The sequence below is a fragment of the Enoplosus armatus genome, chromosome 6, assembly GCF_043641665.1.
Source record: "Enoplosus armatus isolate fEnoArm2 chromosome 6, fEnoArm2.hap1, whole genome shotgun sequence".
Lineage (NCBI taxonomy): Eukaryota > Metazoa > Chordata > Actinopteri > Centrarchiformes > Enoplosidae > Enoplosus > Enoplosus armatus.
Window position 1 is genome coordinate 18,003,590 of NC_092185.1, and position 25,084 is coordinate 18,028,673.

The 25,084-nt window shown below is 41.8% G+C and overlaps 1 protein-coding gene across 1 annotated transcript in view; it reads right to left on the reverse strand.

The window, feature by feature from the left end:
- The window catches only part of b4galnt4a (beta-1,4-N-acetyl-galactosaminyl transferase 4a), a 119,184-nt gene that overhangs the window by 30,045 nt on the left and 64,055 nt on the right, over positions 1-25,084 (reverse strand). Inside the window, exons 3-7 of the mRNA XM_070907764.1 lie at positions 22,813-22,911; positions 14,160-14,255; positions 13,053-13,143; positions 11,732-11,832; positions 3,018-3,085 (exon numbers count right to left, since the gene is read on the reverse strand). Of these exons, the coding sequence (XP_070763865.1) occupies positions 3,018-3,085; positions 11,732-11,832; positions 13,053-13,143; positions 14,160-14,255; positions 22,813-22,911 (455 nt within the window). The remainder of the gene's footprint in view (positions 1-3,017; positions 3,086-11,731; positions 11,833-13,052; positions 13,144-14,159; positions 14,256-22,812; positions 22,912-25,084) is intronic.

Sequence of the window (25,084 nt, forward strand, 5' to 3'; positions counted from 1 at the left end):
TGTGTCAGATCTCAGTGGGGTAGAGAGCACACAGCAAAGGCATGTTCTCTGCAACAGCTCTCATTGAGTGGGCAACGTTATTACTGACAGCAACTGTAGAAATCTATACTGTTTCTATGCAGACGCAAAATAAATGAATATACATAAAGCCACGGACAGACCCATTTACACAAACATACACACACACACACACACACACACACACACACACACACACACTCACACACACACACACACACACACACACACACAGTAACAGGTCACAAAACATGAAATGTCACACCCAAATTTCTTTGCCAAACAACCTTTTTAATGTTCTTGCTATAGTCTACCTCCATGCTTGGTTACTCTGTTGTTGTCTTGTTATTGTCAGAGAACGCAAGACGCTTGTCAGACAGGATGAGAAAATAGAAAAACTTTCCACCGCCTCCTCCTCCTCCTCCTCCTCCTCCTCTCTATCTTCTTCTTCTGCATCTTTTGTCATCTCTCTCTCTGCTCCCTTGTAGTGTGGTGTGCCTGCTGTGCTTACGAGGCCCAGTTAATCCTACGCACAGACAAACACAAACACTCGCCAACAGGTCCTGGCCTGCATTCAGCCCCTTATGGTATTAATGAATTTTCATTCATTATATAATGTGTGTGTGTGTGTGTGTGTGTGTGTGTGTGTGTGTGTGTGCCTATGTGTAAAGGAAGACAGATGCATGGCATTTAATGAGCACTGAAGATTGTCTTGTGGTTGTATGCGTCTTAATAATCCTCGTCACAATGATAAACAATGACACATAAACAGAAATGATGAGACCTTGACACATGATGAGTGAGGCAGTGAGTCAGACTGAATTTACAGCGATGTCAAATGAATGCTGTAATGTATGATATGCCATGAGACACATCCACTGCATGTGCTCCATCTCGTTTGTTTTTCATAGTTTGGACTTGCGGTCTGTCGTGCACGATGTGTGGCACCGCCATACTGACTTAACATGACCACATGACTGTCTTGCATGTGACATGACTGTGGATCATGTCACAGGAAATGCTTGCTGTACTTAATTCAAAATACTTCTGTAACGTTTCTGAGGTTAGAAACCCTTTGCTATTTTGTTGTTTAAATCTTGACCACTGTGTACTAAATGAGTATAGTTTGATAATAAAATTTTCATTTTAAAATATGCCTAATAAAGCAGTGAGTAAAACTCCACAATGAACATGTTCTGATGTTAGGATTTAATGCCTCATTTGAAGCAGTTATTTCTATTTAGCCTGATACCATGGAGTTGTGAGCACACATTCAAGGGTATTTTATTTAGTTTATTTTAGTTTAAACTCAAGGCTTGTGTAAAAAACCTGTCTGTGGGGTGCAAAGGATCAGGGCCTCTGATCTGTATGTGTGTCAGTACTTAAATCACTCTAATATTCCACAAATTGAGCACATATCGAAAGTTCACTCAGGACTATGAAGTCATTAGTGCCACAATCTGATCATCAGCTGATTTTTCAGAGGGTCAACTGCACACCTTCACTCACTGTCACCAAACAGAGAGGCCCATTCACACGCCTGCTCCACACATCTATTAATACTGCTGCTATCTGCTAATGCTGCTGTCACCACCGCATTGCAACCTCATTCATGAACAATTAAACCAGTAAACCATATCACTACTTCTATGATATATCATGCATTTGAATGCATATTTCATCATCTAGTATTTCATCCTGTGTACAAAGATAACACTGAACAGCGGTAGTATGCCTTGAGGGTTTTGCGTTTTCCCTGCCATGAGATGGCTTTTTGATTGGGTTGGGCAGTTGCTCAAAAGTATTGTTTATCGACTTGTATCATGATGATATGATCACATTTAGTTATCGTTCGACAAATGAATGATTTTGAAGAAGTTGCAGTTCAAACAGAATCAGTTTTTGAGGTTTTTCTTATATACATAGGAACAGTATGGTGTCATGTAATGCTTGGCAGTGGACAGTTCATGGTCTGCATGTGATTTTGTATTCATTTGTCATGTTATGATACACATCAATACTATATTTTAATCCTTATTAATATTAGCGTATTGATTCAAACCATATCACCAAGCCATACAAAGCTGCTTCGACTAGTTGTACTTGTCCTTTGAGTAAACCGTGATGAGAATGATCCACAGCTTTCAGCTTTTGAAAGAGGCATAACTGTAAAAACTCATTCAACATGAACAAAATACAGTTTTTCTTTTTCTTTATCGTGTGTGTTCATCATCCAACTTGCACCGCTTAGAAGCGCTAAAATATTCTGAACCTTCGCTACAAACATCATTGGCAGTGTGTGTGTGAATAATTTAAGGCAGCACTCTACAGCTTCATCCAATCAGGCAAATGCAGGAACCCAAAGGAATAGGGGCACTGTTCTCAGGATCTCTTCTCTTGCTGCACAATCATATCAACTTAACAATGGCTTTAGAAGCAAACTGGCTGCAGATCAGTGCTCATATTAAACGGTACTTTTATGCAAGCAGCTCGCAGCAATTAGAGAGAGAGAGATGTGTTGAATCTGAGAGGAGACGATAGGTTAATACTTTCTCATTTTACATTTAGAGAGAGAGGCCTTTCAACTGTTATGATCCTCCACACTCTGACACCCGATGAGAGCACTCTATATATGTTAATTCATATGCACATGAAAGTACACACATGCATGCATACACACCCTGCTTCCCAGTGTCCAGTGATTCCCTCTTGCATGTGAGCAGTAAAAGCTCTCTAAAGCTATTATGTTACAAAGAGCCTGTAGACCGACATGAATGGTCTCTGCGCAGAGCATGATGGGAACAGACCGCTACTTAGCAGGTAGAGACATTTCATCGATAACAGCCACAAGACCAGTCCTCAGAGAAGCTCCAGTGGTGGTGTATGTTTCTCAACCTCATTGCTAGATGTTAGCAGGGCTTTCTTCTGGTCTCTGTACTGGCTTGAGAGTGAAATAACTGTGCCATTAAGAAGTGTGTGTGGTTGTCACAGGTACTTACTGCACAGACTTGGAGGACTGGGACCTGAACTTGCTGAACTCGCCTGGAGCAGTCCACTCTGTACCCAGCTGCAACACACAAGACAGGAGACAGAGATCAGAGCAAGTGTGAGAGAAAGAGAGGGGGAGAGAGAGCAGGGGATAAGGAGAGCATAAGAAATGTTGAAGCACAGTTTGCAACTGAAGAGTATTTGTCTGAAAAATCCTTCTTAGAAATGTGTGAGACAAAAACACCAACTTTATGACTTTTAGGCACTGACCATGACTATTTTGAAAGGGTCCTGTCTGTAAATAAGTAGCACCTCAGCTCATTTTTAATTCACAAAATGGATTGGCTGCAAGATCCCGATCGCTTCCCTGGCACAGCAAATGAAGTGTAATTGAGAAAACAAGATAATATGCCCTGAAGCAACAGGGAGAGTCAATCAGGAGGCAAGTTGTGATATAGGCAAAGTGAGCAAACAGATGAGAGCTAATGACTATAAATAGACAGAAAATCAGAAAGCGCAAGTCTCTGCCAATACCGATTCTAAGAAGCCGGCTCATTGGGACCACTGGGGCCCCCGTTTCAGCCCCACGGTCGAATCAGTGCCCATTCATTTCTTCAGCAAGCCAACGTGACTAATTAGGGCCCCTGCTGCTGCTGATCCATAATGAAAGAATGGCTAAGATCACAGTGGGCATGCCTTTAATTGTTTTTGCTGGCCACACTTCTGGGTTTGAAACTGGTCAGAAAACATTGCGGGGCCGTGGTGCTAACAGATCACAAGTGTCTTTCAGCTTGTAAATAGCTGCTGCGCCTCATGCTGGATACCACAATGTTTTCACAGAGAGCAGCGCACACAGTGACACACACCTACAAGATAATGACACACACACACACACACACACACACACACACACACAAATGAAATGGCAATTATACAATGGCACCTCTGAACGTGTTCGCTGGCATGAGAAGAGAGCCGCTATGGGAAGAAAACCTCAAAAATCAACCAGGCCCCTGGCAGTTTTAAAGCCTCTGAGAGTCTCTGTGAAGCAGTTGGCTGGAGAGGAGGACACAATGTGTGCTACTGTGCCTTCAGTGTGAAGCCTACAGCATGCTGCTGCCGTAGTACATTTCCACACCAACAGCTTCCTCACATATCCCTCCTCCAGCACAGAAGAAGGAAGGCAGTAGACTTAGCTCAACTTTAGACTTTAAAAATCAAAACACTTCTTTCAAACCAATATACATTTAACTGTGTATTCACATTCGAAAAGTTGCAGCAAACTACTTTGTGTTGATATTTCAGTGATAGTTATTTGAAGTTGACACAGTTGAGAGCATGTTCACTCATAAATGATATCATGCTGACATGGTCTTGGGTTTTAAATTAGCACTGATGGTCCATGGGCAACTGTGTGAATCAGGCGGTCCACCGATTTAGCATTGCACCTCTATATTTTATATATTCCATATAGGATATTTGGGGGTGCTATGCTGGTAGCAGCTAATGTAGCCTCTAGCCGCTAGCTAGCCTCAAGCAGAGATGAGGAGTGGGCCACAGAGGCTTGGTCAGCTTACTTCTTTCTAACTCCAGACTTTTTTCACTTTCAAACTTGAAGTCTTCAGATCAAACCGACACTCACTTGAAGCAATTTATGAGACGTTGCACAGCTCGCTTATACAACTTTTTTTCACATATGCAGAAGAACTCCCCACCACCTATAAACAGACTGATGTGACCCAAAGGCTCGACTCACTGGAATATCAGTCACAGCGTCCAATCAGCTTCCAAACAACATGGGTGCAGTGGTCTCATTGCTACATCAGCACACAAACCTGCATTTGCTAACCTACCAAGTTAGTGGCTCAGCGTTGATGCTGCTATTCCAAAATACTGCCAAATTTGGCCTTTGGAGACCAGTCAGCTCAGTAAAACTATAATCAATCAAAACAATCTGCTTATTAATACACCAACACTGCGACTTGCTAATGCTGCACTTAATTATCTACTTCTTTCTTTTGTATTGTCTATGACTCTCTTGTTATGCTCGTTTGGAAGACAATACTTGTCTTTGACTACGCATGTGCGCAAGTTGACTTTAGCTAGTACTGTAACACTATGTTTTCTACATTAATAAATGAAAACTGTAACTCATTTAACTCCCTGACTGCTGTAAGTATTTCATTATGTTTTGTTCAGCTCATCCAGGCTTGTGACAGGGAAGACTGCAGAAAGTAGTGCAGTAGAATCTCATTTAAGCTCGTCTCTCCCTCAAAAGAAATATCATTAAAATAAAATCTGTGTCACTGCAAAGTGCTGTTGGTTTCTTAAGAGAAGCAGCCAACCTTCAGTGAAAGTTAAATAACTTTGACGAATCATAGCTGAATGGAGCAGGCACCTCAGCAGAACTCTAAAATCTTTCAAAGCAAAGGAAAGCAGACAAAAAAAAGAGCTGCAACTTAAAACTTTCCACTGAATATAAATGGGAGAAACGAGAAAATACTGCTGAAAATGTCTCTAGTTACTGTACTTCCATGTTTATATTTTCTCTGTGAGTGAATTGTTTTCTCCGGAAAGAGCTGTTGTTCAGATGGAAAAGAGAGTTATCACACAGCAGAGGCCGCACTGCAAAAATATTCATCTCAGCAAGTCATGCTATCTAGTGCTGGCTCTAAATACAATTTTCAAATAAGAAAACAGGGAGAAAACATGCTTATTTAAGTTGTTCCCAAAGCAAATGAAATTACAGTGGAAGTAAAGAGAGAGCGCTCAACTCATTTCAGAGTGAGCATGAAGCTAAATATCATGTTGAGATGGATATGAATTAAGACAATTATTCTTCTGACCGGTGAAATTCAAGAGGACTAAGACTTTCAACTTACATGGCGCCTAAACCAAGATTATATTGTCATGTAAAAAATAAAACTGGAATTAGAACTATTCGACATTTGTCTGTAATGTTGTCATAATTAGTGTACGAATTCTTGAGTTATGGTCTAAAATGTGTTTTGAAAGGTCACAGTGTCCTTTGACCTTTGACCACCAAATCAGTTGAATCAGTTCATCCTTGAGTCCAAGTGGACGTTTGTACCAAATTTGAAGAAATTCCCTTAAGATGTTCCTGAGATGTTGTATTCACGAGAATGAGACAAATGGACAGACAACCCAAAAACATCATGCCTCTGCGCCGGAGGGGTTTTTAAATATGCAGTCTAACACAAAGGAGAAAAACATTAGTGTCAAGAGAGCAAATCTCCTTCCACAATTAAAGGTTGCTTGTTTCTTTTCTTCCCCATCAGATGGTTAATCAGCTGAACGTGAACAAAGGCAGAATCAAAGACATTGTTACAAGGACCAGTAACGTGCAGTGCCTCAGTTTTCCCATGAAAGTGGCAGATGTTCTTCAAAGAATAGCAGCATAGACATGAGAAACACACACACACACACACACACACACACACACACGGTGTCCCACTGAACGATGAGTCATTGCTTATTGAGAGCAGCATCTCCTCACCAGAGTAGGCGGGAGGTAAATCAGAAGGCAAGCAGCCAGGGAGTCATGAGGGGCAACACACACACACACACACACACACACACACACACACACACACACACACACACACACACACACACACACACACACACACACAGAGACACACACGTCCCTCACTGACATATTGTCTTATTCGGCTTCTGCTTCAGAAGTCTCCTTAGAGAAATAAGGCAGGGAACTTGGGGACCAAATTTCTTAAACTTAAAGCAGACAAACAACCAAGACATATACCAACCTTGCTCTCGCGTAACCTCTCTCTGACTTCCTCTCTCCCACAGACACAAACACAAACACTGTGTCTCTGTGTGAACCTCACCCACATATGCAGGTACCTCGAGAAAACTAATTTCAGATGGCCACTGGCCCTGAAACACTGAAAAGTGAAACCAAAAAACGGGTCAAGAAATATAAGAAATATGAGTGTATAATGGAGCTATGGAGACTCCATATGAGAAGAGAGAAGTAATAGAGAAACAGCTGACCTGTGATATAACTTCAGAGTGCTGTTTTTCTTTCTCTTATTCTGTCTCACCTTCTATTCACCTATTCACATGATTTTCAAGAACGTGCATGAGGACACACAGGCATGTAGTGACAAAAAAAAGGCCTGCATTGTACATGGCTCCATAACACATTTGTTGAACAGACCCATTAATAATGTTTTTTGGCACACCCGTATTTTTCTTGCTGTAGCAAGTAAAAATGTCATCAGTGAGAAAAGTCTATTGGTCTAATTCACTTAATCAATCAAATGAAAGGGAAGAGGTCTATGTGCTGAAATCTAGCTGTAATTCCACAGTTCAACTTTTAAAAAAATAGTGAAAAATAAAAGATAATGGCCCATTTTTACACGCTGGAAGCTAGATCAGATGAAAAATATTTAGGGACTGAAACTATGAAATATACTGTACCCTTTCATGCATCACTCTGCTTCTCTCTCAACTGGAACAATCCCCATCACTAATCCGTCTGTTTGCAAACATGAACGACATGTCAGAACGTGTCATGATGGGAAAAGCACAGGTGTAACTAATAACATTAATTATGGCTGCATGCCATTTATGTGGCCCAGTTTTAGGGCCCTCTTATTGTGCATTCAGGCTGATGCACTTAAATGAAACAGAGTCATCATTGACGTCATTAGTTCCACCAAAAATAAAATGGCAAAATCAAGATGGTTCTTTTTTATTTATTTGAAAAGGCCAACTGTTTTTTTTTTTATAAAGAAAAAAGGTTGTCCACCAACTGACTCAGAGGCTCCGGAAAAACATACAGCGTGCCACACTTTGACCTCAGTACAGAACAGTAAAGAGTGGTGTCACTGGTCTAACTGCAATCAACTTGATGTGAAAAAAAGAAAAAGTGTCAACAACAGTCTTTGTTTTGATTGTGACCTCCGGGTGCACTTGTCTCATTAAGCAGGAGTATGGTGCCTTCCTGTGGGATCATGTTTACAGTGTTCATGAGAAAAGTCCATTTGAATGAAGTGCAGGGATTTAAACGAGTGTTTTTACCTCCTTCAAGGCAGTCACAGATTTTTCATTCATTGTAGTCTGGCACAAAATCATCCTGCAGATACTTCAAACTGGCTTGAGTCTCGTGATCCATCACAATTATCCTCATGTCTGTTTTTATTGTTGTCAAAGTTATATCATCGATGGGTGCTTATACAGATATTAGAGTAGTTTGAATTGAACATTCTGCACACACAAATGTAACTGCCACAAGAACAAAAGCAGACATAGACGTGCTGCTCGCTGTGATGGATTGCCTTTTTCAAAACAGGTTTAAAATTTTAATCTTGGGGGCATCCATTTTCTTCCCTGTTTGTTTTTTTAGGTCTTTCCAAGTGGATTACTGGGTGCATGGAGGTTGGAAATTTCAACTTGGAACCTCAACAAAGAATGAAGCTCATTATACGCGTGTCATGGTTTTCAATCCAACATGCTATTTACTATTTTTGGAAAGATGTGCTACCTGGCAATAAAGTATTTGAAAAATTCCGGAATAGGCAACAGCAGGCATTTTGACTTGTCATAGCATGAAAAGCACAGTTACTAATAACATTAATGATCGCTTCATTCTAAGTGCCCCAGTAAGCCATGACAGTGTGATGCAGCTAAATGGAATTCAGCTATCATTACTTCTATTATTTATAGCTGCTTTTCCTTCTTTGACACGTCAAAATGTCTTCTGTGAAACAGGCCTAAAGAAAACTGACCTTTTCCATTCATCCACTATGATGGCCGAGCAGTCAGTATGGGAAAGAGGGTGTTTTGATTTCAGATGGTGCGTCATTTTGGAACTAAACTCTTCACATATTCAGAAAAGATGTATGGATAACATTATCTCCTTATCATCTGCTGTACACAGTTTCGTGCCTTAATGTTCAGTACAGTTACGCTAAGTTGTGAAATAGTGTCTGTTACTAGTGACAAAGTCTTGTCTGTCTGAGAATGAGCAGCCACTGTTGCTGTCGAGTCTCATATTGATTACACCTCCCTGACCCAGTTTCCTGTGTGCTTCTGTCTCTGTGGGTTTGTCTTTTTTGTGTCTGCTTTCTGAACCACACATGATAAGTTTGACATACATCAATGCCCACATGTATCTACACAGACTACACACACTACACAGGTGCATGAACACACACACACACACACACACACACACACACACACACACACAAACTTTGTGCTACTCATAAGGCTCTCAGTATCAGACAAGCCCTGGTCTGGTTCTGTGGGAAGCTCTGCGGGGGCTGTCTGGACCTTCTGATTGAAGGAAAATCTCATTACAGATTAGCTGTGGGCAAAAATATGATTAATGCCAGGGCGGGACAATGGATGATCCTCACTCACATTAAGCACATACGCATAGATAAGGTCCCAGCAGGACTGAGGAGCGTGTTCTTATTAGAACCCCCCCCCATCACACTGACATCACGTGTAACGACATGAGAACCATTAAGGGTCCTCTGTAGGTAACGTGTGTGTTTTTGTGCATATGTGTGTGAGAAAGACAGAAATGAATCTCCCATAGATGACGTCATCTTTTCATTAAGACGTCCTGTGGGGAATCAGGAGATATAAGTCACAGCTGGTACATCATTTGAAAGCTAGCCATGAAATACTGACAGGGGTCTCCACGGAAACACCACAGAGACGCTTGAGCTCCCTGCTTCTCGTCCTATCACAGCTAAATGTCTCCTGGCAGCACATTCCGTACATAGCCAGTTCACTACCAAGGATGACGCCGCTGTGACCACTGACATACAGTTACAATCCTTTTTAATACTATGTGTATTTTTAGAGCAGTGAGTCAGGCCATGAATGGAGCAGGAATTACAGCCAGGCCATCAGTATGAGTAAAGATATATATATTATATATATTCAAGCCATCAGGCATTGACATACACTCTAATGACTTAAAAGTTTAATTCAAGTTATCACTTTTCTCAATATCCATTGTCCTGCCTTATGTATAGAGAGCCCACAGTAAATGTGCCAGTTTGTGTGTTTTATAATACTCCAACAGACAGATGGCTACAGTACAATGTGTTCACTTAATTATTGTAAATTAAATCTATTCATTTCAAAGATATAAATACCTGTAATTATCTCTTTTTTTTAACAGCTATGAGTTATTACAGCATAAAAACATGAGAAGAGACGTTTTAGAGCTCTTTAGAGCTAAAAGTCTTAAAAGCAGGTTTGGCAGTAAGCCTTCTTTTCAGATTAGCGAAGCACTGCATTACCTGCATTGGGCACAAAATTGGTGATGTGCATGGGCCGCAGTAAATACTGTATATGAAACACTAACTTATGAATGTTGTACAAAAATGTAAAGCATATTGTAGATCCTCTTTTAAAAGAAAACATTACTTGCAATAAGTGAAAATCTTTATTTTCTTGTTAGACTTTTTTTCCCTAAACATGCAGACAGATGGGTCACATAATGAGGGACGGAGCGGAGAGTTAGATTTTAATCTGTGAAAAACAATGTGTCTCTGTAGACAGGGGAGGCAGCGAGGCCTGTCTGTCAGCCAGTGGCAAAATGAATGATCCCTGGCCATAGCACTGCTCCCCTGCCATTACCTAGATGATATTTCTCCACTGCTAAATGTCACATCAATATTCGCTGCCAGCCAATTAATCTCAGCTCCCATGGAAGCTGGTGGCATCTCACATCCTGTTGGAATACAGATGGCTCCATAGCTGGACCTTTGCTCCTAACGCACATTTGCCCAGAGCACTCATATGGTGCAGTTCAAACACTGTGCAACCTCATGCATCCTTTCCTTCTTAAAATTTTAAGACGGTTTCACCGAGAAAACGTTATTAGTGATGGCAGGAGCAGCACAGTTTGACTTTTACTCGATTGCAGGGCAGAGGGTACTTCAAGGATAGATGCAAAAAGAAAACGATTTTTCACAGGATGTTCTGCAGGAGGATTTAAGTCTCCTGTATTTTGAGCTGTGTGTTGGGGGTGAGTGATACCCTGAGTATTAGGATGGTGACATGAGGTGAGCGGGTGATTACTAAAGACGAACAAGGTCAAACCGCTCAGTGTCCCTCCTGTTCCTCTAAGATGGAGGACTGGCAGAATAAAAGGCTCATGTTGTTGACTGGTCAAGACCTACTATTCACCATCACTCATGGTAACTGTCTCAGTCTAACAGCCTTTGACCCTTACAATCCCATTAATAACTACATTTCTAGAGGATACTTCTCCCATATCTAATCTGTCATTGTGTGCATTATTGTCTATGAAAGGAAGAGAATCCATTAGATGCCATTTAGAGCTATGAGTCCCCCTCAGCTTGAATATCATATCAGATAATAAAGTCACCATGTAGTCTAATGATAAGGGTTTAGCTTCCCTGCACACATTGTACTGTGGAAGTGCTTTCCCAGAGGTATATATTATACAAAATGGTTTTTGCTATTAAAGTCATGACATTGAGGAGTTTGAAACTATTTAGGCCCCAGGTGATTCAGTATCTTCCTGCAGTAAAAGCTTGTGCTAAGCAATATTAGTTAAAACAAAGGACTGTAGTCTTGGAAACATGCATTAAGTGAATTTGCTGAGAATCACTAAGCATAAATAATGCTGGGACCTTGTTGGTTTTTCAGTGGAGTGACTCAAAGTGCAGCACAGCTCAGTGCTTACCTGTCCCACATAGACCAGCAGTCTGGCGTTGAGAGGGCTCTCATCAGGACTCAGCCAGAACTCAGAGTTATCATCAGACGATACCGAGAACTGGAAATCACCTGGAGGGGAAAGACATGATCAAAGCGTGTGTTAGTGGAAGTAGATATGTATGATCCCAGATAAATATAATCAGTATAATCAGATGTAGCATGACCTCATGAAATAGATTCTTAGGTGTAAAAATGCACCTACAATTTGATGCCCAGACGGCCTCTGGCAGTAATGATCAGACATGACACATTTGGCCACAGTGATATCAAAAGTGCTACTGCAACTGAATTTCCAATCCATATGTAACAACTGTGTGCAGGGGAATTAACAAGCACGGATCTAAGGAGCATGGAAAGCAAACGAGCAGCCAGCAGACTTAGTGGATACTTGAGGGTTGTCATGAACAAGTTTTGTCTGACAAAACTATTAAGCATGCATGAAGCCACTTAGCTGATGCACGCCTAAGCTGTTGCCTGAGACACTTTATTTTTGTGTTGTGAAAAGTAACAAAAGTGCATATTAGTGTGACTTTGTGGTTGTTTGTCATTCTTTTAAAAACTGAGGTGACAAAATCCGGATGTGCTGATTGCGGCAAACTGTATTGTTCGGTACAAGTACATATTGTATTGTGTGTAGGGATTCTCCAATGAGACACATTTTAAACTACACACTAGATGTAAATGTTACCTGACTAAATCAGAATGATAAAGGAGCAGCTGCATTTTCGAGGATACACTAATGTCCTATTGGATAAGATGCAGGTCATGTGACATTGAGTAGTCTTAAGTTTTTATTGTCTGTAATCTGGAAAACCTCCAGGCATTTCTTTGCGGCTATCTCAGGTTATTTAACACTCAATAATAGCATCTTAAAGGTTGTGTCTGGCAGTGTGAGGTGAAGGACACTTGTTAGAGTGCTTGTCAGAGTCTTTGACCTTTGAGCCATCAGCTGGAGAGAGCCATACCACCAGCGAAAGCTACATAAGAGACTGAAATGAATGGTAATCTAATTAAGAACTTCATATTCTGCAATTTGTATAAGGGCACTTGGGCTTTTCAGTTCCCATAGCAACAGGGCTAAAGGTTAGGGCTATGAGGGTACTGCAATGAGATTTAGCTGTGCAATCTCTGGCATTCATCCCTAATAAAAATGTGAATATCCACTATATTAGTGGCTCTCAAGCGGTTGGATTAAGAGGGCTGTGGAAATTGTCTACTATTATAAAGGACACATGCTCCAAGGCCCTCAGCCTCAGAGGAGGGACTCGCTAACAAGATGAAATAGTTACCATCTCTGTAAGGGTGAAGGAAGCCAAATATTCTCAGGCCATAGTTCTTCCACTTCGGAGCCACTGCCAGCTTCCTCACAGTCGTTCTGGTCTGCAGTGAGAAACACAAATACATTCAGATCATAGATGCAGCAGCTGTTGTATCAACAAATTGAAGAAAAAGCTTCCATAGACACTCTTTATGCGAGTGAACCCTATCCCCCGATTGGCCATTTGCTAAACCAGCGATTGTTCAATCATAGCTTAGCAACTGTAACTAGGCACAGCAGGCTGGTCAAGCACTAGATTTCTACACTATGTTGTGCATGGAGCTCTAGTAAGAGTAAAAATAAAGTGTTCTTGAGAGTGGTATCTTTTTTTAAGCCTTTCCAAAACAAAAATGCAAGGGCCGAAGTGTAAGAAATGAATCAAACTGTGTTATGTAGTAATATAGTATTTCTCCCTTGTGTTAAAGCTGGCATTGGATGCTAATATATAAGACTGTACGCTGACGTTAGCGCTGCCTGCCAAAGTTTACACATCAGCAAACCCTGGATAGCGCTCTGTTCGCCAGATCACACATATAACATTAAAAGTGAAACACAGTGTTTATAAATACATACGATAAAGCATAAATCTAGCTACCCTCTGTCTTGCTTGTCCAAGTATGTAAGCTAAGCAGCCAAACACAGTTACGTTAGAGTGAAACACCAGTTTGATTTTACAATTTCCTTATCTTACGTGTAACAAAGCTAAAATAAGCGAAAATAACTTTTTATTTTCATTTCCACGTCTTCTATATTAATCATGGTGAGCATGCTGGGATGCTTTTGCCACAGTCTTTTAGCGTGACATCAAGTATGTAGTCAGTTAAGTGCATATCGCCAGTGAGAAATGAGAAGTCTGCTTCTGTCTGCCTCTGTCTGAAGTCAAGGAGCCATTGTTTCAAAAGTTACTAAAAATCTCTAGTGGTAAATCTGTCACTGTTAACATTGTAAACTGCATGTTTGCCATGCGAGAACGGAGAGCCTCACAGGTGTAGCAACAGTAACTAAAGGGGGCAGGGGATTTGCGAACGGTCAGTTTAATGTACCTTCAGTGTTAGTCTGTCTGCTCTGTAATACTCACATGAGGGTAGAGAGGGAAGTGCAGGTTCTTTCTGAGTTGGGCTACAGAGGAGCCACACCAGTCCTCAAACACATGCAGGTTGGCTTGGCCCTTATACTGCAGACACAAGACACAATCACACACAGAGAGCAAACAGGTTAATGCACGCAGTAACAACAGCATCACATTTGCTATTAAACAGACAGGTTATGCTTCAGTACTTCAGCTACTAGAGCTCCCATCCTGACTGCAAGATCGCCATTTGCACTGATATATAAAAACTGATATATTTTTGCTCTGGAATGTATGTCATATCTGATGCCGCTCCACCACGCAGGAGAAATGAATTGTTGGTGAAACATGGGAATGCAACGTGAAGTTTCAAATGTTCTCACTGTCCTGAATAAAAGAAGGTGACAGAGCGCTCGTCAGGAGTAATGGGGGGTGGGGGGGGGGGGGTGAACTGAGAATGTCTGGAGCAGTTTGTCAGAGCTCATCCCCTGCCCATAGTCTGACATTTGTCTGAATTACACAGGGAAATCACAGGACACAGCAAGGACAGATGGTGAAACCAGTCTGCCTTGGGGTCTAGTTTCCTCACACACACACACACACACACACACACACACACACACACACACACACACACACACACACACACACACACACACACACACACACACACACTGCTCTTATAGTAGAAGCAATGACTCTGCTGACTTGTGTGTCAAATCTACGCTGCTTTGGGTGTTTTGGGTCACATACAACGTAAAAAAACTATTACTATAATATTTCACATCTTTATACACAAATATAAACACCCACAACATACAAATTTAGGGTTCAGAAAGTGAGACACACACAAGGGGGGTGGTGTAATTTCCTCAACAAGTTGCTGATACACAACACTGCTGTTGCAACACCATTATCTTTAGTAGCTCCTGCAGTTTCTGCTTGTAGCAAAACACATCTGATGTTTACTTTACCTACACATCAATCACAAAGTGTGAGGACAAACAGTAGAGATTAGAGATTCAAACACGTGTGCAGATGCATAGTTACACATTTGCACACTATCTCTACTCATGTTCACACATGCACAACGCAGCTTAGTGTCAAGCCCCAGGAGGTTGTCTCAGGGATTTAATGACCTGCAAACTCTAACTCTTCATACTGGATGATCAACCAACTATACCAGCACACATTCACATACAGCACACACATATGCCACCCTTTAATGCGTGACAGCAGACCCAGCAGGCTGCCACTGTAATGCTGCCACAGATATTTAGAACATCACACAGAACTTGAGCAGAAAGCTGGCTCTCACCAAATGACTATGAAATGATGCAGTGGGGTTCCCCGGTTGGATCAAGGCAGAAGCTGGCTTCACTACTTTGGCCCCACTTCATTTGATGAAGGCAGCCTTTCTGTGAGTAGAGTGACTGCTAGTTGTATAGTCAACAAGTGTGAGTTGTGTAAATCAATCAATCAGGAGAGTGAGCGTAACCTCATGACAAAATATCCTGTTGTCCTTTCATCAGAGAGATTAGAGGGGGTGAGACAGGGAAGCCTTTCAGGGCAAACATCTCTCGGACGGCTACTCTGCATCCATGTCTACATTTGAAGGAGAAAGACGTCGATGGTGGGTTTCTTGCTCCTTCAGTATCACACAGGCTTTCTAACAGATGGCCTGACCCAAAGTGGTCCTTCTTATTTCTCTCTCTGTCTCTGTTCCGACTCTGTATGGTCAGCTACGTGCCCTGCACACTGACAGCCGTGCGGCAATTACAGCTCATGCATTAACCATGAGATATTTTTGTTGTGCAAACATGTCAGTCCAAAGCAGCGGGACTCCTGATTTTATTCCTTAGATTTTTATGTGCACGTATTTGATTCTTTTTTTCTTACTTTTCTCTTGCGAACAGACTGATGCAAATGTAAAACAGAAAGGGAAAGAGACAGGGATTTGCGGGGTTGACAGAATCAAATTAGAGAAAAGCGAGGAGTCAGAAAGATGAATGAGAATGTCTGATGTTTAAAAAGGGAGTGGCAGAGAGGGGGAGGCATAGTGAGGTTAGAGGGATTTAGCAGACGGGACTAGTCCCTGTGTAAATATGCCTTATGTAAAGCTTTTAATAGATTTCCTGTGGGTTTTAAAAGCAAACCTTTCTCGCCCTGGCCCCCTCCTCACCCCTCCACTTGTCAAATAGCAGTAAGAGGGCAGCTTTAAACGTCTCTAATTATTCACACACACATATTCCCTGTGTAGCCCTGGAAAGCCACAGGCTGTAAAGTCGGCTTTCTGTTGGGGGGGCGCTTGTGTCTAATTGGCTCTATTTAGTGGGTGACAGCGCTGCGAGAGGTCTGTCTGCGCTCTGGCCTTAACAGGATGTGGAAGGGGACAAGAAGGAAGTGATTTTTTTCTTCACCTCTCGCACTTAAAGTCACCCTGTTATCCCTTTGCTTCCCTCACTGCTAAACTGCCTTTGCCTTGCTCCTGTTATGTCATTTAGCTTTTTCCCTGCGAGTGCTGCCTCTGTCTCTCTCAAAGCCTTCAGTGCCACTATCCCTAATGTTGTCTACTCTTCCCTCTGACCTCTCTATTTCTGCCTCTCCACCCCTCCATCTCTGTCTGTGTGCTGCCAAATGCTGTCGATTTCTCTACTCTCCGTCTTAAGTTTCCCTGAGCTCAGCTGTCAGCTGTCAGTTCCCTGTGCTGTCTCTCACTATCTCGTTTGTTGTCTCCCTCACCGATTCCTCGTTTTGGAGCGTGGGATAAAGTGACGCTCACATTAACAGTTTGTACAGAGATGGTGACTTGTGTTTTTTGGGGGTTTCCTGGGTTGTGTGTGTATGTGTGTGTGTCATGTAGGGATGTGGTTGTGCTGTGGCAGCTTGTGTCTTTTTAAACAACAGCTTTTCTACTGCTTGTCAGCTCACACTCACATTCAGTAATTGGCTAAAGAAGAGACAGAATGACTGCGGCTGCGTCTCTTCCTTTCTTCCTTCCCTCTCATTTGTTGTCCTCTGTTCCTTAATCCAAAACCAGAGACACCCTTCTGTGCTATCCACCGTGGACTAGTAGTGTAATCCACAGACAGGAAGGTTCAGAAAGCATTGTTTCCTGTACTTTCACTCACTTTAACAAATTCACCACCAGCAAAACAGACTACAGGCACAGCTGCATGAAAAGAGCTCAAATCAAGCCAGCTGTCTGTCAATCATAATCATTCTGTCTGTTCTGCTAAATTAGCATAAATACGCAGCCATTAACTAGATTATTGACATTTCTGCTAATATCTGATAACCAATATTTTCTATGGTCATTTCAGCTGATCGATACAAACATCTCTATTTTTCATTTTACTGCAGTACAACCATGTGTCTTATATCCAGAAGTGGATGAATCAGTCCACTGCTCCCAATAGTCTGCAGTCACTCAAGAAGAAGAGCATAGAAAATATGTATATAGAAAATATGTCAAATAAATCATATTTTGGATTTTCTTTGGTTTCTTGGTTCTGGCTTTCCTTCCTACAGCAGGTGCACGCTGGAAAGCTTCCCTCTAAGACGCTGACTCTCACACTGGGAAAACCCATTTTCGTAAATATTAAAAGGGGGATGTCACCTCATCACAAAATGTCATGTAAACAGAATATTGTAGATTATGAAAACCAACAGATCATTTCCCAAACTATGCTGAATATATTGCACCAAAATATATCAAGAATCATTCTGATATCAGTGCCAATAACATCTATTTTTAAGCAATTACTGAGAATGCCAATAAAATGCCAATTATAATGTGCACCCATAACCACTCCAAGAAATCCTTAATGAATTAATTGTTTAGTAGATATCATAAAGAACAAAATATCATAAGATACTATCAAAAGAATCCCCCAGCTCACCTGTCAAAGTGTCCTTAAGCAAGACACCAAATCCCCACATTGTATGGTAGCTCAACCACCATCAATGTGTGTGGTGTGTGTATGTGTGTGTGTGTGTGTGTGTGTGTGTGTGTGTGTGTGTGTGTGTGTGTGTGTGTGTGTGTGTGTGTGTGTGTGTTCTGACTTAGGCTTGTTCTTTTGTCTGTTGTTGTCAGTCTCTCTTAGGTCAGAATCCCTTTGTCCTTCACCATCATCATCTTCATCTTCATCCACGTCTTCTTTACTCTCACCACACTCCAGAGGTAGTCCCAACAACTGTGCTATATATATAGTCTTAGGCTACCACAGTTTCAAAGCAACAGAGCACCTACAGCTCTGACTACCATGAGTAACTGAATAAGAGGGGAGGAGAGGGAGATAGGAGGAAGCAATTAATGCCATCTGTCAAGGCAAGAAAAGAGAATGGAAGTGACAGGTGCACAGGAAAAAAGCTGAGTAAGAGAGTAACTAATTGATAAAGACGTTTGAAATAAAAGAAGGTACAGTATACTGCTCAGCTTACGAGGCTGCTCTAAACAGCACTGTGACTGTCTTGCCTCTCTTCCTCAGACCACACACTTCCTCCACGTACGCACACAACTCTGTGAGCTTGTCTTAGCAGATCTGCGTCTCCACTGCTCTCCAATATCTCCTCTCTCTCACCCATCTGGTCGCACTATCAACCGGCGCACAAATCAGACATTTCTCTTTTCTTTTCTCTCCCTCTCTCCTCCGGGAGGCTGTCTCCTTTTCTCGAAATCTGGTTCAGCCTTCTGCGTTCCTGCTGGCAGCGAGGCACTGACAAATGGCCGCCCGGCGCACCCACTGACGAGCAGTCACACCAACTGACAATGTAAATCCCCTTTGGATGAGAAAAGTAAGACATGCTGTTCCTGGCAAAGGCACACTGGGGTATATACAACACTACTCAGCTCGCTCCCCCTGGGCATATAGGAGAGACGGCATTAAAGCTCACTATTGATACATCATAACACATACTGTACTGCAATTTTAATCATGTGAGTTATTCCCTCTGTGGCTTTGACAGGAATGTTATTGCTTAAACACATTTCATGAAATCTCTCCATCTACATCTGAACTTATAGAGGGAATTTAGATTTCTCCATGCCTATCTCATCTTTCTCTGCCCATTAGTAATTTAAGAAGAAAGTGGGATAAGTAGGTAGCTACAACGGGGAAAACTTTTTTTTTTTCTTTTAAAAGGTACAGAGGTTCGAAAGAAGAGATTATATGGAGAGAGATAATGAGAACTAATTTCACACAGAGGATAGCAGCAAAAACTGGAAGACAAGGTTCATATGATCTAGATTCCAGCCTCATCAGTTACTGTAATGAGGGTTTGTATAATCTGCCATCTGTCCTACAATTACATGTCTTCTGTCATGCTGGGGATATAACATGAGGGGGATGGATGTGGCTGATGAGCAGAAATTTTTTTTTTCCATCTCCTGCAAAAAGCTGTCCATCATTCACCCAACCGTAATGAGAGGCCGGTAACAGAAAATCCCATTTGTATCTCCTGTTTGTCTATTTGACTGTTTAGCATTTTGGGTGGACAGATAGAAGAAGAAAGCAAGACAGACTGAAGGAACAGTGAGAAGAGACAAATATCACGCTTCTCCTCCTGCGTCCTCCGCCAGTCTAGTCACTCGAAGGTGTTACTGCGGGATGACGGGACGGCCGGAGAGACAAGAGAAAGATCCAATTCCTCCTCCAGTCTTGTCACTGCATGTGTTTTTTGTGTGTGAGGAGCCAGCTGTGACGACTGTTCCCACCCGAGTCATGTGTCTGTGTTGTGCAACAATATCTCCCTCACTTCACTCTTGAGTGGCAAATGATAGGCTGCCCAAATCGGCAACAGCACATCTCCAGCTTTGTTTTGTTTTTTTACAGTACATGAGCCAGAAAACCAGACGTTTGAGTCAACATACTCAATCTATCCTCCCTTTTGGTTAAACACCTTCTGAGTATCTCACTGAACATGTATATATAATACACCTGTGATGACAATTTTATTCATGTTAAATCTGTGCTTTAATGTGGAACAGTAACAAGTTGTAAAAGTCCCTCTGATATCAAAGCCTACAATGAATGCAGTGTCTAATCCCTCTTACCATCACGTCCTTTCTGCTCCCGACTAAATAAAATTGTTCATTATGCTAAAATTCTCTCTGGATCCATGTCGGCTTTGCTGCAAATGGCCGTTTATCCCTTTATGCCTGGCTACTGCTTGACTCTTAAAAAAGTGGGCCAGCTCTCTCTCTGATCTCTCTCCCGTGTCAGCGTCCTTGACATGCCCGGTGTCCTTGACAGACAGGGGATGTCCACTCTAGAGCTGCATGTCCGCGCTAATCCACGGTCACCTCTGGATGAGTTCACCAGCTGGGAATCCTATTTAAGTCACTGGTGGTGGCTGAAAACAACCTGCTAGAACCAACACAGTTCAGAGTGACAGCACTTTATCAAAAAAAAAATCGAGATTTGCCTTTTACTCTCTTTTAATCTTTATCTCTCTGAGGGTGCACACTCAGTCGGGCATCCTTTCATTTTGCTTGTGCACAAAAGCTGAGTTTTTGAGCAGGGGGTGGGGGTGGGGTCCTTGTATGAATGCTTGTGGATGACGGTGTGACCTCTGCCAGTCTGTGACAGCTGGCATATGGCACCACTCTACCTCCACCAGCCCGAGTCTACGCCTCAGACCTCTTGGCTGCGCACCAGGAAAACAAGTTAGTGCTGGTAATTAGGACAGATAGCTAGTGAGGAAAGGAAGAGCTGCTGTGCTCAATGATTTCTGACAGACTTGGCTTGGGCTTGACATAGCCGAAGCCCAAGATAAGAGAAGAAGGGATTTTTGAGGATACAAGTTTCTGGAGATGTTTGAAATATTTGATAGAATCATGTTGGATTTACAAAATATTCACAGAAACTAGATGGCATGTTGCTTTATGAGTAGGCTGGAAATTAGTCAAAGAAATGGCATGTTGACTTCTACAAGGGAGCTTTGATGCTAGTCACCCTTAATGTGCTTTAAAATGTAGCTGGTGTGTATGTTGAAAAATGTATTTCCCTTTTGAGGCTTCTTCAATTTTCCAAACCAAACTGTAAATAAAAAATTAAGTTTGGTCAATGGAATCATGTACACGTCTTCTAAGTAAAAAGTATCCTATGGTTTTAATAGTTTTCACATACAAAATGATAAAACAGAAAGCACAGAAAAAACGGGATGTTCATATAAAGCGCCTAGCTGTGATCAGGCCATGAAATCCATTTACATTTGTGCAATTAGTCTACATGGTCCAAATTCAGATAGCCTGTCTGGCTGCGGTCCTAGCTTGGCTGTTTCATATCAATGTGACTTCTCATTTTCTAGGTAGCACCATTTTAAATTATGCCAAAAGCATCGTCCGCAATTAGATGCAGGCCCCGCAATATTCAGGCAACAGATGTTTCCAGGCCAGATGACATTAAAAAACAGATATCATCCACATGTGACAACTAACAAAGCCAAAATTACACATTTTCATGTCCAGCAATTTAATTGCCATTGCTTGTTGTGCTGAAAACAAAGGAAGAAAATATGGATAAGGATGTGGATTTATGAATGTTTTTTAGCGTTATTTTAACTTGATTTTGTGTATGATGTATTGTGTTGGCAAGGCAAAGGCAGGATAACTCAAGACCGTCTGACCCAGGAGAGTCTGCTGAAATAAAACAACAGCTATTGTACAGTAATATTATCAGACACATACTGTGTTCAGCACCCCTGCAACGCTGCCTTCTGCAGAGGACTACATGCAAAGTGCTTTGCGGAAGCAGCAAGAAAGCTGAGTAAAAGGCAGTGAATGATAAAGAAAAAGTACGGTATTGCTGCAGTCTAACTGATGTACTTGAAAACAACTTATGCAACAATTATTTCCTATTATCCATCTCATGCTGTGTGCACAAACTGTTAGATTCTCAGTTTGCCGAGGAACTACACACTGTGCACAGATAGTTAAACTTTACCGAGGTAGAGAACGACTAATAAATCATATTTTGCAGATTAGGCTTGCAGACACACACACACACACACACACAATCTTTTAATTAAACTTTGCTGAACAGGTTACAAATCTAGAGCCACTTTCCTTATCAGAAATCCACTGCTTAATTGCCCTGTCTGCTGCTCCCTTTGTTACAGCTAGTGCGTAAACCACATCAGTAAGTGAGCTGAAAAATGAGAATGAATCAAATCAACTTGTAATCTTCAGGTCATAGGTGCCTTTAAATGTAACCCACTAATGGTTTTGGATGAAATATCATCATCCTGGCACAATAATTTATCATCATAACCGTAAGGTACATTCTGTTCTCCTGATAATAGTACCAGAGAATGACTGGGTCTCTATTTCACCTCAAATATCAACTGAAAGAAAATGGGAGTAAGACATCTATGGCTAAATTATATTTCATAAAAAGCAAACCCTCAATTATCAAGCCAGTGGTGAAGGGCCATTAATAAAAGGTCAATCACTGATGAAACTTTGGTGCATGTATGCGTGTCCTTGCCAGGTTTAGCTGATGAGTCACACAAATAGCAAACTGCAACTGAAGGACCTCAACATAATAATCCTTATCTGTCTTAGAGATGGAAGAAAGGGGTTAAAAAGAAGATGACTGAGGGATAAGTGCAAGCCTGAAAAAGAGGAAACAAATAAAGGAGACAAAATAATTTGTATTACCTCTGGTTTCCAAGGCAATTTCTTGTGCCGCTGGCTGAGGAACTTCCGGATGTGGGAATGGTCTCTGCCATCACCCCCTCCTGTGATTGGCTCATCGTCCTTGAAAAAATACAGCAGAAAGATAGGACACACTTATTCCTCTTTAACTACAAAAAAAAGAGACGCTGATGAAAGGAAAAGACAAATGAATGGTGGGTTTAAATCTCAGTGGCTAAAGGCTAAAGCCATCCTTCCATCTTTGCATGAAAACCACCCGTCCATCACTGAGGTAACATGGCTCTACTCCATAAGCCACATAATTGATGTATGCGATAACGTAGCATCATTACGAAAACCACAGCCCTTTCTAATTCACAGAAGCATTGAGCAGTATATCCTGTGCATTACACACAGCTGAGAATACCATACACACACACACACACACACACACACATATACTGTATATTGTGAAAGAGCAGGCCAAGGAAACAGAGTTATTTCCCCAGGAGGCTACTATTAAGACCCTGTGGAATCTCCTCTTCACCATTCACTCCTAATCCAGCGTTTGACTCGCCAAAGCCCTAATCTACAACATACTCTAACCATCCACCCTGTCGGCCAAGATCTCCTCTCCAGGGAGCCTGAACTCTCCCCCTGATCTGGGATTTAGCCCGCTAGTCCGGCCAGAGCACTGCAGGGCTCTTTCTCTGTGGCCTGCTAAGAGGCATGTTAATGTTAATGCTGTGGTGTGACGGGCAGGACAGAGCAGAGAGGAGCGCAAGTTCTCGGCCCGCTATGGAGGAGATAAAAGGCTGCTGGGCTCGCAGAGTCGCAGAGCTGTTAAATGAGTGGCAAAGCATCCTCCATTTAGCAGGGATGTCAAAGAGAGACACACATCCGCAGAGACAAGCTGGAGAGGTTTTCAGCACCCCTGAAATGAGGGGCTTTTGTTGAGAAGTCACCAGTGTTTGGAAGAAAAAGAATCAGGGGAGGAAAAGGAATTTTTTAGAGTGGAAGAGGCAAAGAGACAGTGCTGTCGGATGCCAAGCCTTTGATTACTTTTTTAACTTCCAAGGGGGAGAGATGAAGGAGGGCAGGGACGGTAATGACGAAGAAATGTGACAACAGGCTCCCCTCCTGTCTGACACCAGAGGAGCGTAAAGTGCCTGATGTTCGTGCGTACCCAAAGATTCACAAACACACTCCAGCAGTAGCTTTGTTTGACACACACACACACACACACAAAATACTCATAGAATCACACATAGATCCAGTCAGTGAAGGACACAACATTCATATTGCATCAAATGAAGTCTCACATGAAATAAAGACTAAAGGTACCAGACAGGACTCGGTGGTCAGTAAAATACAAAGTGAAGACACATCATGAATTGTTTGAAAAAGCTGGGAAACTTGATTTCACCACCTGCAGCAAAACTATATTTTTTGACACAGTATGTTGAAAAGCGTAATGCGGCAACCTAAACGTTTTGACTTTTGTATACCTTCTACAGCAAATTTCTATTTATCATCATACAATTACAAATAAAGCCATGATAAAAATTGTACCTAATTATTAGCTCTTAATTCCACAATCTACTGTAATGCAGTAAGACTATTTCATTGACAATTTTTTTTACCTATGTTTAGAATACTGAATGCTAGTAAAGCTTGCACACGTTTATCTAAAGTAGAGTTCACCATCTTTATAAGAATAAAAATGAACTTTGAACCTCATCTTTGTAAAGTTGTAGTTCTGCAGCCATTTCTCTTTTTGGAATTAAAACCATCATCTTTATGTTTGATGTAGGGTTGGGCAATATGATGAAATGTGTCCACCGGTCGAGATCTGGCAATACCGTTTCCACTGCAGGGGCTGTCTCTGCTATCTATTCGGGCATCATCTTGCAATTCCATCGGCCTCGTAAAGTAACAGCTTACCACCTTCTCACATGACTTGAGAGCGACAGTTGGTGGCGGTAAGGCACCTCTAAGCTGGTTTGCCAACCGCAGCAGAAGAAGAGGGTGACAAGAAAACATGGAGGAGGAGAGTGAAGTTGTAAATACAGAGCATAAAGTACGGTATGGTTATTTTAAACCATTTCAAAATTGAATTTATAGTTACTGTAAGCTTTTGTGATACATACTGTTATCGTGATATAAAATTTCACCGTGATAGAAGGCCGTATCGCCCACCCCTAGTTTGAGGTGCTGCTTTTCTTATCATAAACACTGCCGAGCTTGGTGCTGCTATCACTTTTAAGAAAATTTAGACCTTGGCCTGTCTCTGCGA